Genomic DNA, 19,222 nt, shown 5'->3' with positions numbered 1-19,222 from the left:
ATGTGCATTTATTTTCAGATTCTTCAGAATTTATAGTGAAAAAACTGCTACAACTATATACTATCAAATACCAGATTTCAGACAATTAAAATTGACGATAATTCAAAGTATAACATATAAGTTTTGTACAATTCAATAAACATAATACATGTTATTATTTAGTAATATTTATTTCCTGAACAACTTTACAAACACTTATTTGAGTCATATAACTTATTTCTATTCAATAATGCTGCAGCTGCATTGATTGTCACGATCAAGACATATGAGCAATATAGTATTTAATGCACTCAAAACTGAATCTGGTAAAGACTTACCGCATATTGGTTACCAAATGCATCTAAAGCAAACCAGTATGCAGGGTTAGTTTTACAGGTTCACTTGTTTTCAAATTAGCAACTCTGTAAAAGTTTTACTCTTGGTTGTACTGACACTGCCTCTTCTTTCTCATATCTAATTGTAGTTATTTGGTTGTAATATGCAGTAAAGGTAAGAACACTGGTGTAATATGCTGTAATTTTTATGTTAGATAGCCCAGTTACATGACTACAACATTTTTCCACTACTTTTTTTACACTGTAAACTCGGTTTAGAAAGTTATTTTCCATGATTTTGGGGTGTTGTATAATACATCATATGGAATAACTACAGTTAAATGTATTCATTCAAAAGAGGATATATTGTGTTGCTGAATTTTCCTGTACTTATTGTTTGATTTAATATTTCCAATGTGGTGGATTGACCATCATGGAATCAATAGCATCCAGTAGATCTTTCAATATAACTCCATTCAGATATTCACATTTATATTATTGTAAATTAACGTAGATGACAGATTGACAGATATTCTCAGTTCATAGTGCCAAAGTGTTTTTTAATAATGCTAAAATACAATTAAAAAAAAAAGATTACTCATCTTATTATGTAGAATTAATGTTAAAATTCCATACAAGAAAGAAGCATCGATTAATTGTGTTATATAGAATTAAAGAATAAACAGTCAGGTAGAAATTTATAAATGCATAAAACACAACAAAAGGCAGGGCTGCATTTATTCATCCAGTTCATTGAAAAAGTTGTGGCTTTCCTAGACCCCTACCCCTTGTCGAACATGTAGGTTGTTTCGAATGTTGTCATGAGTAACTACATAAAATATAATTTTTTCCCCAAATTAGTATGTTATAATTTTTGAATAAAAGAAGAGTGAGATAAGTGGTTATTCTAGCCGAAATAAAGTGTGCGTCGAGTTCCAGTAAAGACCCAAAAATGTCATCTGGGAAAGCTGAGAAAGGGGAAACGAGCTAGCTTTAACCTGAGTCTAGAGATGCATATAATACATACATACAATACAGATAAGTGTGAGTAAACTGGTGCACTTAAATTATAACATAAGTCACAAATGTACATTACAGGTAAAGCATGTCAATTTAAATAATATGTGTATTAAGTATGGCCATAGGCCATTTACAATTATTTGGGTCATTCACATTATAATCGTAAACCCTTATAACAGGGTTGTCTTCAAATCTTTAAATTCAGAAAAACTTCTAAAATCGTAATTTTTTCTATAGAAGAATTTCTATCCTCAGAAAAATAAATGTTAAAGAATTGAAATATAAAATTTGTGCATTTTATGCAGAAAGTAAAAAGAAATTCATTATTTCATTATAAATTTAATCATAAACAAAAATCTGCTTAATATTTTTTAACAATAATAAGAGAATTTCAAAGATTATTTCAAGTACTTCATTTTGATGTCCAGTGATATTAAAAATTGTTTTAAATTTTGACTTACAGATGCCCTAGAGGAGTTGCATGGTATCTAAAATTTCTGTGAAACACAGTTTGAAAACCTTCAGACTACTCGAAAACTTCAGATTATGTGAAAAAAGAAATGTAGATGTAAAGAGCAGTGATTAAAAAGTTTTAATGACCAAAATATTTTCATTCCATCAGATTATTTGTGTATTTTGAAGAAGGCACAATCAGATAATAAGATCACAAATAGAGGATAAGTTTTTTTTTTTTTTTTTTTCTTTTTTTTTGGGGGGGGGATTATTGCATATACCATACATTTTAACATATAGAATATTCTTGGATTGTCTACTGAAAAAAGTACATAATATATGTAAATTTTAATATATAAGAAGTAATGCAAATATTTCAATAAATGAATGGATAAAAAATGGCCTTCTTAAACAACCTCATGTTTAAATTACTTAGAGGAATTTATGCGAACATGTTTCTGTTGGCATTAATTAAACATTAACAAATGTAGATGAACACAAATTGCATAATGTATTTTAATTGAATATATGTTTTGGAATGAAAAATGTAAACAGCCTTAATATACTTAATAACTCGGATTTGTAATGCATATATTTTTATTTCCAATGGCAGACAAAAGTATTTATACAGACACACTATCAAATAAACACACACAAACAAATATATCACACACTAAATAAACAGAGAATAAGGAAGCCTATTTACTACTGCTTGAACATACTCTAGGCTTCCAGTAACAGCCGCAGAGATCCTGTACAAAGAGAGCCATGCATTTTGCAGATGGTGGAGGTTCGTATCTTGGGCTTTTATCACAAAGGACGAATACAGAATTTTTTAATCAAAAAGTTTTGCTGAATAATGACGAGTTAAAATACAAGTTATTATGATGGAATTAGCCTTTGGGTATCGGAAATGAATATGTAGTTGAAGAACGAAGGTTTGCTTTAAATTACAGATTTCTAATACATTAATTTAATTATGTGTTTTAAAAATATCATTTTAATATAATATTTTTCTAATACATTTATTTTATTATCCAAAATTATTTTCTAATTAACAGAAAGATACAGCATAACTTTCAGTGATCCATTGTCAAAAAAAGGCTTCTTCTGGACAGCTTAATAATAGTACAAGGAAATAAGCTTATTTTATGCATGCCTTGTGGCATGAGATAATGAATTTCTGAAGTATTTTAAAAACTGTAAAAATATGTACATATACCATAGAAATGATTTTTAACACTAAATAAAATTCAATATGTGCCCATAGTAAGATCAACTTATGAAAGCTTTTTTACCAAACTGGAAATCATTGCATAAGGAGGAAAATTTCCAAAAGCCATTTTTTAATTTTTATAATATGACTAACGATAAGGTATTGCTTTTTGATCAATAACATGGGTTGTTTGAACTAATAAAGAAAAACAGCTGAATGCGCATATTAGTAACCTTAAATTGCATCAGTATTACAGCGAGTTAATTCTAAATCACAAAACACTTCTGTAAGACAGTCAGACACAGCTGCTACAAAAAATTTTCTATGGAAGTGGTTGTCTTAGGTGATATTTGATGTCAATGTTATTAAATTACCACTTTTGTTATCATCATAGTGTGATATGCATCTCTCTGTGTATACATTTTGAATCTGAAATAATGCATTCAGCATAGCATATATACTTTAGGGATAATTGGGTGTAAAGAAAAGTCAATAAATACAAATTTATTCGCATACAAAAATAATTGTATGGTTAAAATGTACACAAAATGATGAAAATACATAGTTTTTTTTATTATTAATTACCAGACATAAACAGCGCATAAATCTTAACACTAAGCAGGATTATAATTTAAAAAGAAATCAATAGCAAACAAAAATCCACAAAATATTAGTTCACTTGAAGCACTACACATCTTAATATCTGCTGCAAGAATGAAAAAGAAACATGTGCCTACATGAGAAGCAACAGAAAGAAATTGGAGAGTATGGTTAAATAATAAAAACCAAATCCTTAATATCATCTACTGACAGAAAGAGAACAAAATGCAAATAAGAAGCAAATTTCTTAAAAGCTAACAATAAAGAAGAGATTAAAATTAGGATGAACTGTCATATTTTTATTGACATAAAACATCAGATGCCACTTGAAATCAAATGTTAAGTGAAGTGGTGCCCCCACCCCAGTATAATTTTTCGATGTAGAGAAATGAAAATCGTAGACAAAACAAAATTTATAAATTTCTTTCCTCCAGACATAAGTTTGTGCTGTTTAGTACAAAATTTAAGACACGCATCTCAGCTGTTCGGAGCAAAATTTTAACGCTGTCTTTGCTTGATCATTGTATATGAAACAACACAGTCAGAGAATATTATAGATATTCAAAGAAGTATTCAGTTGGTATTTCTCTAAGATTACATTACATATATAAGAAAGTGCTTGTGTGGTATAGTATTATAATGTTTATAATAACACACAATTATTTTACTAAATCAACCCAAGTTTTAAGGCCCGTTTATTCGTATATATATGCACACACAATTAAGTACACAATATATTAAAATAGATATATCCCTATGAACAAAACAAAAATTATGGGTCATTCAAATAAATAAAAATTCAGTGATTCTTTTGCTGTGTTCTACCCTACGTAATTATTACTTTAAATCGTACATATACAATCAGTAGTCTAATATATATTTTACAATCGGGTATTATTACTACTTAGTCAACAATACAGACATATCTAAATTTTCATTATTGTTTACACTCATTACATGCACAATTGCGGTTTTTTATTTTAACAACAGAAATGAACTAAACATATCAATACTCTTGATCATAGTATCAGCAATATGAGAAAGTTTCTGTGTATCATACAGATTTATTCGCATTGCGCCCAGTCTCGTATACCGCAAAAAAATAAATAAATAAAATAAAATATGAAGGTGAAGGCCCTTTTCCGTTCCGCAAAATTTCCACAATTCCGCCTAAAACGTAAACAGAGTATCGAGACTTCGTAATCGATTACAAAGTGCAAAGCTATCAGCTAGTCGTCATCGATGGGGAAAGGAGACTCTTGGCCATCCGAAAAAGCGGCGACCTTCAGGTAAACCCAGTGAGTTGGTTTTAGAAGTCTCAGAGAAGTGCTCTAACTTGAATGCTCATGAAGAAGCTACAGCAAGGAACATCTAAAATGTAAAACCTTTGATCACTAGAAACTTTTTTTTAGAAATTTTTTTAATGCTTTACACTTGCATATTTGATATTTTTTACACATAATACAATGTGTGGTGAATCCCGATTCTTAAATTTCACTTAAGCACTGAAAGTGGCATAGCTACAGAGGAGCGGACTTTCCTGGGCTGCACATTTTTACTGATCATGCACAGGTGATCAGACATGGGCTGATATATACTGACTACATGCAGGTGGTCTGCTATTAACATTTACCAATGTATGAGAAAGTACCTATACTGAAATTAATGTTGTAATCCATCTTCGAAAACATACTAGATTCATCTCTACAAATTCATCCAATATAGCTTTATGCTAATCCTAAAATAAACCTAATACTTGGATTCAGTGGGTATGTTTTTTGTTTAGGCTGATAAATCAACCTCACAGTAATATACAATTATGTTAATGCAGTGATTTTAGAATGTGAACTCTGATCAGTATTACTCAAAAAAAATGGAATTATACCATTTTTACATATTTCTCATATACACATTTTCACATTATGTATGAAGCAACAAAATACATACATAATCAATCCTCCATGTCCATTCTTTGAAGCAAATTGCAAAAAATACTACATATGTGATACAAATGCATGTTTATGTACAGTACAAAGTCCTAAATCCAGAATGATCTAAAATGTAAAACCTTTGATCACTAGAAACTTTTTTTTAGAAATTTTTTTAATGCTTTACACTTGCATATTTGATATTTTTTACACATAATACAATGTGTGGTGAATCCCGATTCTTAAATTTCACTTAAGCACTGAAAGTGGCATAGCTAAAGAGGAGCGGACTTTCCTGGGCTGCACATTTTTAGTGGCATCATTTTCTGCACGAAACAATATTTTATAATGTTTAATTAGTTTTGTCGTCAGGGCAGGTGAAGAATAATTAGGTTCTAAATTGCCACTAAATTATGAAAAAAAAAAAGAGTTTTGAGTCTAGATAAAATATTTAAAGAAGTCACAATGTGATTTCAATAGCTACATTTGCTTTATGTTTTCATTCCGTCAAAACTTTTTAACGCAAAATTGGAATGCCAACAGAATTTTGATAATGGCAATATTAATAAGGAAGAATTTTTTTCAAGTACTCTTCTGTTACTGGAACCATATTCAGAAATGTATGTATGCATGGATGGATGTGTTCATGCATGCATGTATATATGTATGTGCATGTATATACACACATACATACATTTCTGAATCCGGTCTTGATAACAGAAGAGTACCATTTTTCACTCAGAAAGAAGTACTTCAGAGTTTTATTTCCATTATTGCTAAGAAAATGAAAACAGGAACATAGAAGAGAAATACTTTTGAATTTCCACATTTTATTCTAAGTTCCAAATATTGTAATACTAGAACAAATTGTCCTCTCAGTTGCTGCGTTTCTAGTTGTGAGATGTATTTTCTGAATAAAAATCATTTAAGAAGTTTAAGAACTACAAATGAGTATTTTGTTTTTAAGGAATCTTTCTCTACTGTCTAGATAATAGCAAGAACAACCAAACAGACCTCTATAGTGTTACTGGCGATTCTGCGAACAAGGAAACACGTAAAATAACAATATAATTTTAAAATGCAGTAATTATTATTTTTTTCTTTTTTCAAAATTAAATGTAGAGTTTTAATTTATTTCCCTACATGTAGTTTTCACATTTTTTGTAATTATGTATTTGGATATCAAGAGCAGCAGAAAATTCTGGAACTGCCTCTAATGACTACATCATTCGACACTGACAACAAATTAGCCAATTATTATTTATTATTTTTTGCTTTCATTACCGGCAGTGATGTCTAAAGCAATTTTTAAAAAATGTTGGAACATTAGAGATTGAATACTGAAGAGCACGGTAACATTTTATGTTGACATATGCTTGCCAATGTTTACAGACTTAAGCTAACTCTGCTGTAAAATGTTAAGCAACCTGGCGAGCAAAAATTTATCCATATGCAAAAAATAAATTTCAGCCTATAAGTAAATGATACTCATAGGCCAAAAGATTATATTTAGTGCTACTTAAAGTGAGATTGACAGATCTATTAAAATAAACTCAAGACCGGAGCCAGAGTTGGTTTGACAGATTTAGGGCAGCCAAAATCTTTAGAATTTAGGGAAGGCACTGGGACATAAAATTTAGAGTCGGCAGAATTTTTAGAAATTCGGGAAGTACTTGGCAGCAGAACTTCAGACTTGCAGAGACTGCACCAGGCCACAAAATGTCAGTGCTAGCTCTGGATCAACTCTAAGTATATATGGGAATTAATTTATTCGTTACTTAGTTACAACTTAAGCATGCGTGAGAATCAGTTGCAAGTATAATAAATAATATAATTCAAGCTTAATTTCATCAACATATGATAAAGGCAAGGTGAAACTGGGTGGAACAACATGTCCTCAGTTGCCAATCTCCGGATACATCGCCAACAGCCACGTTTGAAAGTTTTTTGGATATCAAAAATAAAAGCCAAAATTTTCTAATTAATGGAATTTGTGAAGAAACAGGGAAAAGTGGTAATAACTGAAGATGATATGACAGAAGATTTCTATCGCAATGACAATCCTCCATTCCTCAGTCAACAAACGATGGACAGCAAAATCTGTAGTATGGTTTTAAATCCAGAAAACATCGTTACCAATAGCGGCCAGAGATTACTGAGGATGAAAAAATTTCAACTGACAATTCAGTAGGAATTCTCAATGCACCAATTACAAGACTTAAACAATGGAAATTTGTAAGGGAACAAGAAATTTTATCTACCTATAAAATTAAAGACAGAGTATTAGAAAAAAAAAAAAAAAAAAAAAAGCAAATAAAACAATTTACATTAAAATAAGCATTTAATAAAGCAAACAAATAAATATTGACCTCTTTTTTTTTATTAATTTTGTTTCCCTTCAGATCATAAATGCTTCATTACTACATAAAGCACTATGTCATATTTTTAATTTTACAATTTGTACATGTCATTTCAGTAGATTTAAACAGATGATGCAATCAGGGTTGCCATTCAAACATGAGAATGAACTTCCCAGACTTTTCCAGGTTTTCAACTGTATTTTAAGAAAATTCCACTCTGTTTACGTGGTGTGTATTGGCTGTGCTGAGAAGAAAATTAACTATGGTACCATTCGAAAACACAAAAATTTGGCAATTACATATGACTATATATATATAAAAAGCATTATTATTATAACTATAATGGGAGTTGGTTTCTCCACTGAAGATTGAGATAAGAATCTGCCCAATCTGGATTAAAAAATGTCTTTTTTGCAGACATTTTGCAGCTAAACGAAAAAAAGAAATCTATTTAATGGCTGAGAAAATTGCCTGAAATTTGAAAGTATTAGTAATTAATAACAAATAAATTTAGAGGGAAGAAGCCACATTAAATGATACAAATAACATTAAAATAAAGTTAATTACTTAAAAATTGAATTACAACAATCAACAACATTTTGGCGAATATAGTTCTGTTAAAATGGTTAGCCTAGATGACTGATTACTATTTTTTTATTTCACTACAAAATGACAAATAAGGCATTTATTAAAAAGGAAAAAAAAGAACTTTAAAAGATTTTGTGGTAAAATCTTAGTATACATTATGGCTTTGGCGCGATTTTGAAAACTGGTACATATACCAAAATAGCTGTTTACTGCTCATTATAATGTCGCCAAATCCCATACATACAGTATACTAGAATTAAACCGATTTTGTTTTATAAGAGAATGGGAAGGTATTTTCTTTAGTTCAACATGCACTGTACACACTCATGCGAGTCTCTTGATTCTCGGGGTTACTGGAAACCAAATTTCCTGGAAACTTGCTTTGCGTTTCTAAAAGACAATTTTATTGAAGTATTACAAAAATTGGCTCTATGGCAGCTGCCCGAACAATGCTTATGCAATACATAATTTGCCGAGAAAGTGATTGCTTCCAAAGTTGACGCAAAATTCACTTTCTGGGGGATTGCCGTATGAAATTCCCTGATATTTCCAGATTTTGACTAAAATATTTAAATTCCCTGACTTTTCCCGGCTTTCCAGGTGACGTGGCAACCCTGTCTAATATCTGGAAAAATCCCAAATCTGGAATCGCTGAAGTCCTCACGAGTCAGTATCTCAGACTCTGTACCGTAGTTCTTTATGGGAATACATATTTAGCTAGTTGGTACTATTTCGTTTTGAGGACCATAAAAAATCGCCAAACTATTGTTGATGCCAGTGCTGCCAAAAATAATTGTGGCAACCCTAATGCAAGAAAGGAAGTATAATAGTAAATAACTATCTAACGATTATTGTTTTAATTTAGATGAAAGGTTAATTTCATATAATACTTTTTATTATTATAATTTATATAAAAAGGCTAAACATAACTGAATGGAAGCATAAGAGTAAAGAACTATTTCAGATCATTATTATAATTTATATAAAAATTGCTAAACATAACTGAATAGATGTCTGCATCGCTATTTCGCTACCGAGTTATTGCTAAAGCACAATTTCATCTCATTGGTTGTTTAAACATAATTTACTATAATGAATGATGACTTTTCTTTGAAAAAATTCTCGGATAAATAAGTGCAGAATCGCCCACTTATTTGTTTGGTGCTTTTTACAAGGGTAAAAATAATTGGATTTTTGTCAATTTTGTTTTACTTTTCAAGTGAAAACAGGTCTATGTGTACATAGATAAAGTCAAGGGTATGTGCAATGCTATTTTTGTGCAATTCTGGGATTTTTATAAGAGAATGGAAAAGTATTTTCTTTAGTTCAACATGCACTGTACATGCTCATGCGAGTCTCTCAATTCTCGGAGTTACTGGAAACCAATTTTCTGGAAACTTGCTTTGCATTTCTAAAAGACAATTTGATTGAAGCTGCAAAAATTGGCTTTATGCCAGCTGCCCGAACAATGCTTATGCGATACATAATATGAAAGTGAAAATAGGTCGGTGTGTACATAGATGCCGAGTATGTGCAATTCTTAAAAACGCACCAAGCAGTTAGTGATTCTGCACTTTCCCCAAAATTTTATTGCAGACTTCTCGTCATGGGCAATTCCCAAATTGTTACATCCATAGGATATCAAAAAAGGACTTAAAATCAAAAAGCGATTTAAAAATTAAACTAGTATTTCAAACTCGTCTTAAGAAATATAGAACTATTGAAACATACGCAATTTGAAATCAGCGCGTACGCTAGATTTGGCGCACTGTTAAATGAGCATGTTTGCTAGATTTCGCGCTTTTGCGCATACATTTTCACAGCAATTTTTTACGGTTCTCAAAACGGAATAGTACCAGCTAGTTTTATAAGTATTTTTGTTTCAAACACTCAAAAAATTGCAATTAATTCTATACTGTTAAATTACGTATGTGAATACTAATGCAAATATTTACATATAGCTAGCTCTATTATGTTAATTAACTCTATATTGTAAATTATATAAATGCATACTAATGCATTTACATTATTATTATTTATTTATTATAGCTCTATTACTTTTACTCAGTTATTTCAGCATACTACCCATACATCTCAACATAAGCAACTATTTAGCGTTTAGTACGCATTAATATCTGTATCTGTATACAGTCAAAAGCCTTTAATCCAGACGTATACACTCAAAACTACAAACTTTCTGCGTATGCGCGATTATGCATGTGCATCATACCTTTACGCACACGCATAATAGTTTACGCATGCGCGTTAAATGTATAACAGATGGTATAAGCTAGACTAAAATTATCTAATTATCTATTTCAGTTAATGTTGCAGATTGCGTTTTTCCTTAAAGTTTTAATTGGATATGGCTTATTATTTTTTGCAGACTGTTAGAGCAATTTTATAAAAGTAAGCTTGAAGCATATTATAAAAGCAATTTTATAAAAGTAAGCAATTATGTCAAAAAGAATTTTCGATTCTGGAGCTGCCAAAGGATCTACAAAGCGAAAGCATGTTTCGATGTCCATCACACAAAAAGTTGAATTGCTGCAAAAAAATGGATTACGGCATATCCTTTGTTTCTGTAACCATTCCAAAATCTGTTTATCAATTTCATGCCACTCTGCGTGGGGCAATGATGTCGCGGCATGCAATGAACTGGAAGTTGATCTGTCAGCACTATCCTCATCTTCAGGGCAGATGTTTTTTATTTCATTCGACTTATAATTCCTTACTAAATGTATTATTTCATCTCGACGTACTCCATCTTTGATATGATTTAAATCAAATTCCTCATCATTATAAATATCATGAATACACATCAAATAGTTTTCTGGTTGCAATTTTCTAATTTCGACTACGCGTAATGTATGCTTTACGCATGCACGCGTTGAAAGAAATGCTTAATAAAGTAAACAAATAAATATTAAGCTTTTTTTGTAAATTTTGATACCCTTTAGATCATAATTGCTCTTCATAAATTATGGTTTCATATTTTTAATTTTATAATTTCTGCATATCATCTTACCAGATTTACACTGATGATCTATAATCCGGAAAAACCGCTAATCTGGAATCGGTGAAGTCTCGACGAGTCCGGATTAAAGACTTTTGACTGTACTATATTATGTTGCTTAGAAATGCATCTCAAGGCTTTCACTTATTTTTATTCATATTATCAATCCTTTTATTCCCACTGAAATAATACCCATTGTTTCCTTTAAAACAATAATTCTTGTCATTTTTTATCTACTTACACTCGCTGCCAGCAATAAATGAAAGTGGAAAAAGTCAATCTTACCTAAGGCAGATTCTGCTACAGTTAACCTGCGAGTGCGCACACTGATTCTAATGGACTATAATAAAATACTCGTGCATAATAAAACATGTGGCGAGTCCCGATTCCTAATTTTACTTCGGCACTAAATAAAATACTTCGTTACTGAAGAAACAATCATTTTAGCATTAATCTGTATATCAATAATTTAGATCCGTACCTGTGTATGTGCTTGGCATACATCTCAAACCGAAACATTCTACATAGATATAAAGTTGATTTTACGCCTACGAATATTTTATATCCCTGACACCAACCTGGTGAATAATTACCGTATTTGACGGCATATAAGACGCACTGACATATAAGACGACCCTTATTTAGACGGCCACACCCAAGGAAAAAAAGTTTCAATAGCGTGGTTTCTTTTAGTTCTCACGTTTCGTAAAAGCCAAATAAACAATTATTAAATGCAATTACCTTCACATATAAGAATGTGTCCTTCACGTATAAGACGCGGGTAACTTTTTTGAGACCAAATTTAGGGAAAAAAAAGTGCGTCTTTTATGCTGTCAAATACGGTATTTATTATATATTGCTTTCATCACCGCATGTTTATCAACACATGACAACTTGAGTAATGACTCGTGTAGTGACACCTAACCAATTTTTTTATGTTAGTAATTGAATAACAAAGAGTATGCTAACCTTTCATGTTGACATTATGCTTGGCGATGATTTAAGTTAAATGCGCTGAAAAATGCTGACAGGAAAAATTTAACAATAATTTCTTTCCATATAATAAAAATACATTTTGTTAGTGATACTCATAGGCCAAAAGATTACATTTAATACTATTTGAATTAAGAACAACTGATTTGTTTTTCAGATCCAGAACTAGCGCCAGAGCTCGTACGGCCGCACTGAGTGGCAGAATTTAGGGAAGACAAAAGGGAGGTTCTTGGTAGCAGAGACTTCATCAAGCGGTAAGATTTCTACTGCCAACACTGAATAAGCCTTAAGTATATGCGGAAATTTATTTATTCAGGACTCAGATAAGCCTTAAGCTTGTGCAAGGAATAGGCGTAAGTATAATACAGTCAAAAGTCGTTAATCTGGACTCGTTGGGACTTCGCCGATTCCGGATTATCGATTTTTCCGGATTATAGATCATCAGTTTAAATCTCGTATGATGGCATGCAAAAATTCTAAAATTAAAAATATGAAACCGTAATTTATGAAATAAAGAACAATTATGATCTAAATGGTATCAAAATTTTTTTAAAAAAAAAAAGCTTAATATTTATTTGTTTACTTTATTAAACATTCTTTCAATGTAAGTTGTTTAAGTTGCTTCGTTTTATGTGATAATACTTTCTCTTTAATTCTATAAACAGACATACTTTCTTGTTCAGTTACAAAGTTCCGCTGTTCAAGTCCCGTAATTGCTGTGCCGAGAATACTAACTTGTCAGTCGAAATTTTTTCGTTTTCACTAAACTCTCTGTCACCTTATTCATGTCTTTAGCCATTTTTTGCAGCAATTCCACTTTTTGTTTGATGACCATCGAAACACACTTTCGTTTTGTAGATCCTTTGGGAGCTCCAGCATCGGAAATTCTATTTGACATAATCGAAAGTTCAAGTTTACTTTTATAAAATTTCTCTTACAGTCTGCAAAAAATAATAAGCCGCATCCAATTTGAAGATTAAGGAACAACGCAATCATCAATATTAACTGAAATAGATAATTAGATAATTTTAGCTTATACCGTCCGTTATATGTTAAACCCGCACGCGAAAACGTATTCTGCACTTGCGCACATGCCTATGCGCAGTCGTAAAGGTCTTATGCGCATGTGTCAACGCGGCGCATGCGCAGAAAGTTTTTAGCTTGGAGGTCCGGATTATGGGTGTCCAAATTAACAACATTTGACTGTAATTAACTAAACTAATACAATTTCAGGCTTATCTTAGTGCACGATAGAAGCAAGATAAAATTTAGCAGAACAACTTGTCTTTAGTCGCCAATCTCATGATACATAGCCAAATATATACAGTGCACTATAATTTAAATTTTGTGATTATAGCCGCGAATCTGAAGGTTTTCGGATATCGGAAACCAAAGGTGAAATTTTCTAATTAACAGATTTTGTAAAGAAATGTGGAGAAACAGTAATAAATGAAGATGATATAAAGGAAGTTTTTCATTGTGATGACAATGCTCCTCAATCATCAATCAATCGACTGATGGTGAAACCTGTAGTATTGTTGTAAATCCAGAAAATACTGCTACTGATAGTGACGTTACTGAAAACAAAAACATTTTGATTGACAAGTTAGTCGAAATTCTAGACACAGCAATTACAGGACTTCCAACAATGGAACTTTCTAACTGAACAAGAAATTACGTCTGTCTACAGAATTAAAGAGAAAGTATTAGCACAAAAAATGAAGCATATTAAACAACTTGAAAGAAATGTTTAATTAAAGTAAACAAATAAATTTAAAGTTTTTTTCCTAAATTTTGATACCCTTTAGATCATAAATGCTTCATTATTTCATAAATCTCAATTTCATACTTTTTATTTTATTATTTCTACATTCCATCTTACTAGATTTAAATTGATGATCTGATATCTGGAAAAATCCCAAATCTGGAATCACAGAAGTCCCGACGAGTCTGGATGCAGAACTTTGTATTGTATCATGTATATTTATGCAATTTGGCACTAAAAACACATAATTATATGCTGATATAAATATTTGTACATACCTCTGTTACATGCACTTATATTCTGATATATATTTGTATTCTTTTTGACAATTTTTGTTATTGTATTCCAGTATTTTTCCTTAATATCAATTAGTATATATAACCAATAGCAGGAAAGAATTAAGCAGTTTATCTAGTAGACTTTATCCTATAAAAGAAATTGTTTAATATCATATTCTGCCCATGTTAAGTACAAAGAAAAAGAACAAAATGTAACATTAGCACACATGTATTTGTGAAATTAACTATATCTTGCAGATAACACTAAATAAGAAAATGCTGTTGTAAATATTTACATATATACATAAAAACATACTGCCTGTTTCAACATATTTGTGTCTCTGTTCTAATAGGTATTCTTGTATGGAAAGTTCTGCATTTATGTGTTTGAACACCTGTTTATATGCCTTGAGTATTAAAGGAAGGAATATTTATATTGCATAAAAGCATACTATTTATAGGAAATGGTGAAGAAAACAGATTACTTACGAAATGTGCCAGATCATATGATCTATGTCACATTCCAGAATTTTAGAAGTAGGTGATAACACCAAAATGATCCACATAACACAATCTGACAGGAAGCTGATACAGTAGAAAGTCTTTAATCCATTAACATTTAAAAGAAAATTATGGCTTTTTTTTTTTTTCCGCCTGCTTTGACAGAAGTGAAAAATGTTAATCTGCAGGACTAAATGGATGTCAAAAAATATATTTTCCATTTTTCTAAGCACAAAATGCTCTTAAAAGCATAGTTCAGTGTTTTAAAGTGTAGTGTATAATTCTAAATACCAGACTATATCTCAAAACTTTTCAATTGGGCCTAGACCCATCAACTTTAGGTTTTCCTTTATGTTACAGAACAAAGTCATTTTAAAGAAATGCGACCTAAAGCAATAAATGTTTTAGGTCATGGCATTTTTAAAATGACTTATTTATGTAGCATGCATGAAGATTTCTCTCTTGTAGAAACAAATACGATATTTTTAGGCATTTAAATCAAATTACAAAATACACACCTCACATAATGAGATTTCTTTACTACATGGAAAAGTCCTTACAACACAGAAATGCTCTTTCTTATTACTCTAACCTCTGCTAAAAAGATATCAGGCTTCTTTTTCTGCAGATGAACATATATTTTTTTGAATATTTCTTTCCCATGCACATGAATTGCTATATAAATAACCCACCAGGTTTCCCTTCTTCTGAGGAAACACATGCTTGTTTAAACGATGTTTTAGTACAGTACAAAGTCTTTAATCCTGACGTCCATAATCCGGAATGATCTATAATCCGAACCTCAAAGCTACAAACTTTCTGCGCATGTGCATAATACGTTTGTTTAATGTATAACAGATGGTATAAGCTAGACTAAAATTATCTAATTATCTATTTCAGTTAATGTTGCAGATTGTGTTGTTCCTTAATCTTCTAATTGGATCCAGCTTATTATTTTTTGCAGACTATTAGAGCAATTTTATAAAAAGTAAGCTTGAATTTTCGATTATATCAAAAAGAGTTTCCTATTCTGGAGCTACAAAGCGAAAGCACATTTCGATGTCTATCAAACAAAAAGTTTAATTGCTGCAAAAAATGTATTAAGGCATATCCTTTGTTTCTCTAACCATTCCGAAATGAAATCTGTTTATAAATTTCACGCTGCTCTGCGGGGGGAGGGGGATGTCACAGCGCGCAATGAGCTGGAAGTTGATCTGTCAGCACTATCCTCATCTTCAGGGCAGATGTTTTTATTTTATTTGGCTTATAATTCCTTACTAAATGTAGTACTCATCTCGATGTACTCCGTCTTTGATATGATTTAAATCAAATTCCTGGTCATTATAAATATCCCAAATACACATCAAATAGTTTTCTAGTTGCAATTTTCTAATTTCGAATATGCGTAATGTATGCTTTACGCATGCATGCGTTGAAAGAAGTGTTTAATAAAGTAAACAAATAAATATCAAGCGCTTTTTTTTTGTAAATTTTGATACCTTTAGATCATAATTGCTCTTTATTTCATAAATAACGGTTTCATATTTTTAATTTTATAATTTCTGCATGGCATCCGGAATCGCCAAAGTCCCGACGAGTCCGGATTAAAGACTTTGTACTGTATAAATAAGTTGTTAAATGCATGATGAAGTTGGAAATGGAAGAGATTGTTAAATACATACCTCTTCCATGTAAATATGCATGTTTTTTTAACTTATGCCTGAATAGGTTGCTGTATACCATATACAAATGAAGCTCCTTCCTAGTGTAGATAAGCATACACTCATTTAAATCACCTTCTTACCTAAACAACTAATTACATATTTTATATACAAGATTTCTCTCTTGCGTGAAGAATTAAATGTTGCTTTAATTTTTCATTTCGTCGAAATGACTTTTTACATATTTCACACACATAAGGCTTCTCACCCGTATGAATAAGCATATGCATATTTAAGTGACCCTTTTGTGTAAATGATTTGCGACATATTTCACACATAAAGGGTTTCTCTTCTGAGTGAGTAAGCACATGTATGTTTAAGTGACCCTTTTGTGCAAATGACTTGCCACATTTTACACACATATAAGGTTTTTCCCCAGTGTGGATAAGTATATGGATGTTTAAATCACGCTTTTGTCTAAAAGACTTATTACATACTTCACACACATATGGTTTCTCTCCTGTATGAACAAGCATATGATGTCTTAATCTATCTTTTCGCCTAAATGAGTTTTTACATAGTTCACACAAATACGGCTTTTCTCCTGTGTGGAGACGCATATGCACCTTCAACTCTAATTTTATTCTAAATGATTTGTTACATACTTCGCACGCATAAGGTTTCTCGCCTGTGTGAATAAGCAAATGCTCATTTAATGCAGGTTTTAGTCTAAATGACTTTTTACATATCTCACACACATGAGGTTTTTCTCCAGTGTGAATAAGCATGTGCTTCTTTAAATTGTCTTTCTGTGCAAATCCCTTGTTACATACCTCACAAACATAAGATTTCCTTCTTGTACGAATACACTCGTGCTGGTTTAAATCATCTTTTTGTCTAAATGATATTTTACATAACTCACATACATAAGGTTTCTCCCCTGCATGGCTAAGCATATGCTCATTTAAAATATTCTTTTGTATAAATGCCTTTTTACATACCTTACACACATGAGCTTTCTCTCCTGTGTGAATAAACATATGCTGGTTTAATTTATTTTTTTGCCTGAATGACCTCTTACATACCTCACACACATGAGGTTTCTCTCCTGTGTGAATAAACATATGCCTGTTTAATTCATCCTTTCGTTTAAATGACATTTTACATATTTCACATACATGAGGTTTCTCACCTGTGTGAATACGCATATGGTAACTTAAACTATTCTTTTGTGTAAATGACTTGCTACATACCTTACACACATGAGGTTTCTCTCCTGTGTGAATAAACGCATGTCTCTTTAAATCGTGCTTTAGTCTAAAGGACTTCTTACAAACCTCACAAACATGAGGTTTCTCTCCTGTGTGAATAAGCATATGATCATTCAAAGTACCCTTTTGCGTAAATGACTTGCTACACACGCCATACATATGAGGTGTCTGGCGTACGTGAATAAGCATATGGTCGTTTAAATCACAATTTAATAATGATTAATTTAATAATAATGATTGATTACCTAACACACATACGATTTCACTTGTGCGTAAATAACCGAAAACTCGTTTAAAGAAGGCTTTAGTCTAAATGGCTCTTTACAAACCTTATACACAGATGGCATTCCTCTGGTTTGTAAATATGCATGATTTCTTTTTAAATTCTAATATAAATTAAATTTTTCTAAATAAATATTTCTTTTTTCAAATGATTTCTCATGCACCTCCTAGAGAAAAGTTTCTTCCCTTTACAGTAAGTACACGATATCAGCCTCGGTACTGTTTTATCTTATTAGATACCACAATATTATTAGTATTTATCGCGGATGTAAAATGGATTGAGTCACAAAACTTTTATTCAAAGTAATTCTTTCCTTACTCACACAAGTTTTAAAAGAAACATTTAAAATCAATGCATACGAAAAATTTTAATAAGGGAAATTTTTCATACTACTAAGTACCCCAATTTCGAAACCATAACATTCTCTTTTGATGGCAGATACATCAACATCAGGATGGAGTGGCGATCACGAGGCAAGCGGCTGGACGTTCGCAGCGCTCCGTAAAAAAGTGAAAAAAAATTCCTTTACCCTTGGGGAATATCAATTAAATTACATTGAAATACTGATTCTTCTACAATACCTACACGTTTTCAAAAGTTTTTCAGTTGCGATGTTGATGAGAATGAAACAGCGGACAATGTGAGGAAGTACAAAGAAAGGCTGGAATTTTAAGATAAGTACCCTTCTTTCATCTAAACTCAATCAAATTTCTATAAATATGTGCCTTTAAATCAATAAATTTTAACTTTTAATCAGTTTTTAGCATTAAAAAATACTTGAAATTGCTTATTGCCTGTGGCTTCCTTTGTTAAACAATTCCGAACAGACGCCAACGTTATCAGTTCATGTCTGTCGTCACTTACAAAGCCCCCTTATCTTGCTTTGAGGAATCTCGTGAGAGGGAAAATAGGAGACTCACGGCATGGCGCTATTTCCTCTCGGATCCTCTGGATTCTTTTTTTTTTTAGATCGCT

General features: G+C 31.4%; 1 protein-coding gene and 1 long non-coding RNA gene across 3 annotated transcripts; both read right to left on the bottom strand.

Moving 5' to 3' along the window:
* Nucleotides 1–2,366: 2,366 nt before the first annotated feature.
* Nucleotides 2,367–19,164, bottom strand: LOC118180323 (uncharacterized). Of its 2 annotated transcripts, none has more exons than XR_015042604.1 (3): nucleotides 18,833–19,164; nucleotides 14,532–14,679; nucleotides 2,367–8,319 (listed from the first exon to the last, which is right to left on the bottom strand). It is a non-coding gene; the product is annotated as an uncharacterized LOC118180323 (long non-coding RNA). The 2 variants fall into 2 exon arrangements; XR_004756631.2 differs by having other exon boundaries at nucleotides 2,367–4,974; nucleotides 18,833–19,113.
* LOC118180322 (uncharacterized) lies at nucleotides 14,686–18,824 on the bottom strand. The gene has a single exon (XM_035349429.2). The coding sequence runs from the start codon at nucleotides 18,151–18,153 to the stop codon at nucleotides 16,858–16,860; it is 1,296 nt and encodes a 431-aa protein (XP_035205320.2). The 5' UTR covers nucleotides 18,154–18,824; the 3' UTR covers nucleotides 14,686–16,857.
* Nucleotides 19,165–19,222: the final 58 nt, after the last annotated feature.

This window comes from Stegodyphus dumicola, chromosome 1 (genome assembly GCF_044657685.1).
Source record: "Stegodyphus dumicola isolate Sdum_Otavi_A_Nest chromosome 1, ASM4465768v1".
Taxonomy (NCBI): Eukaryota; Metazoa; Arthropoda; class Arachnida; order Araneae; family Eresidae; genus Stegodyphus; species Stegodyphus dumicola.
Note: the sequence above shows the minus strand (reverse complement) of the source record. Positions and strands in the feature narration are given on the sequence as shown.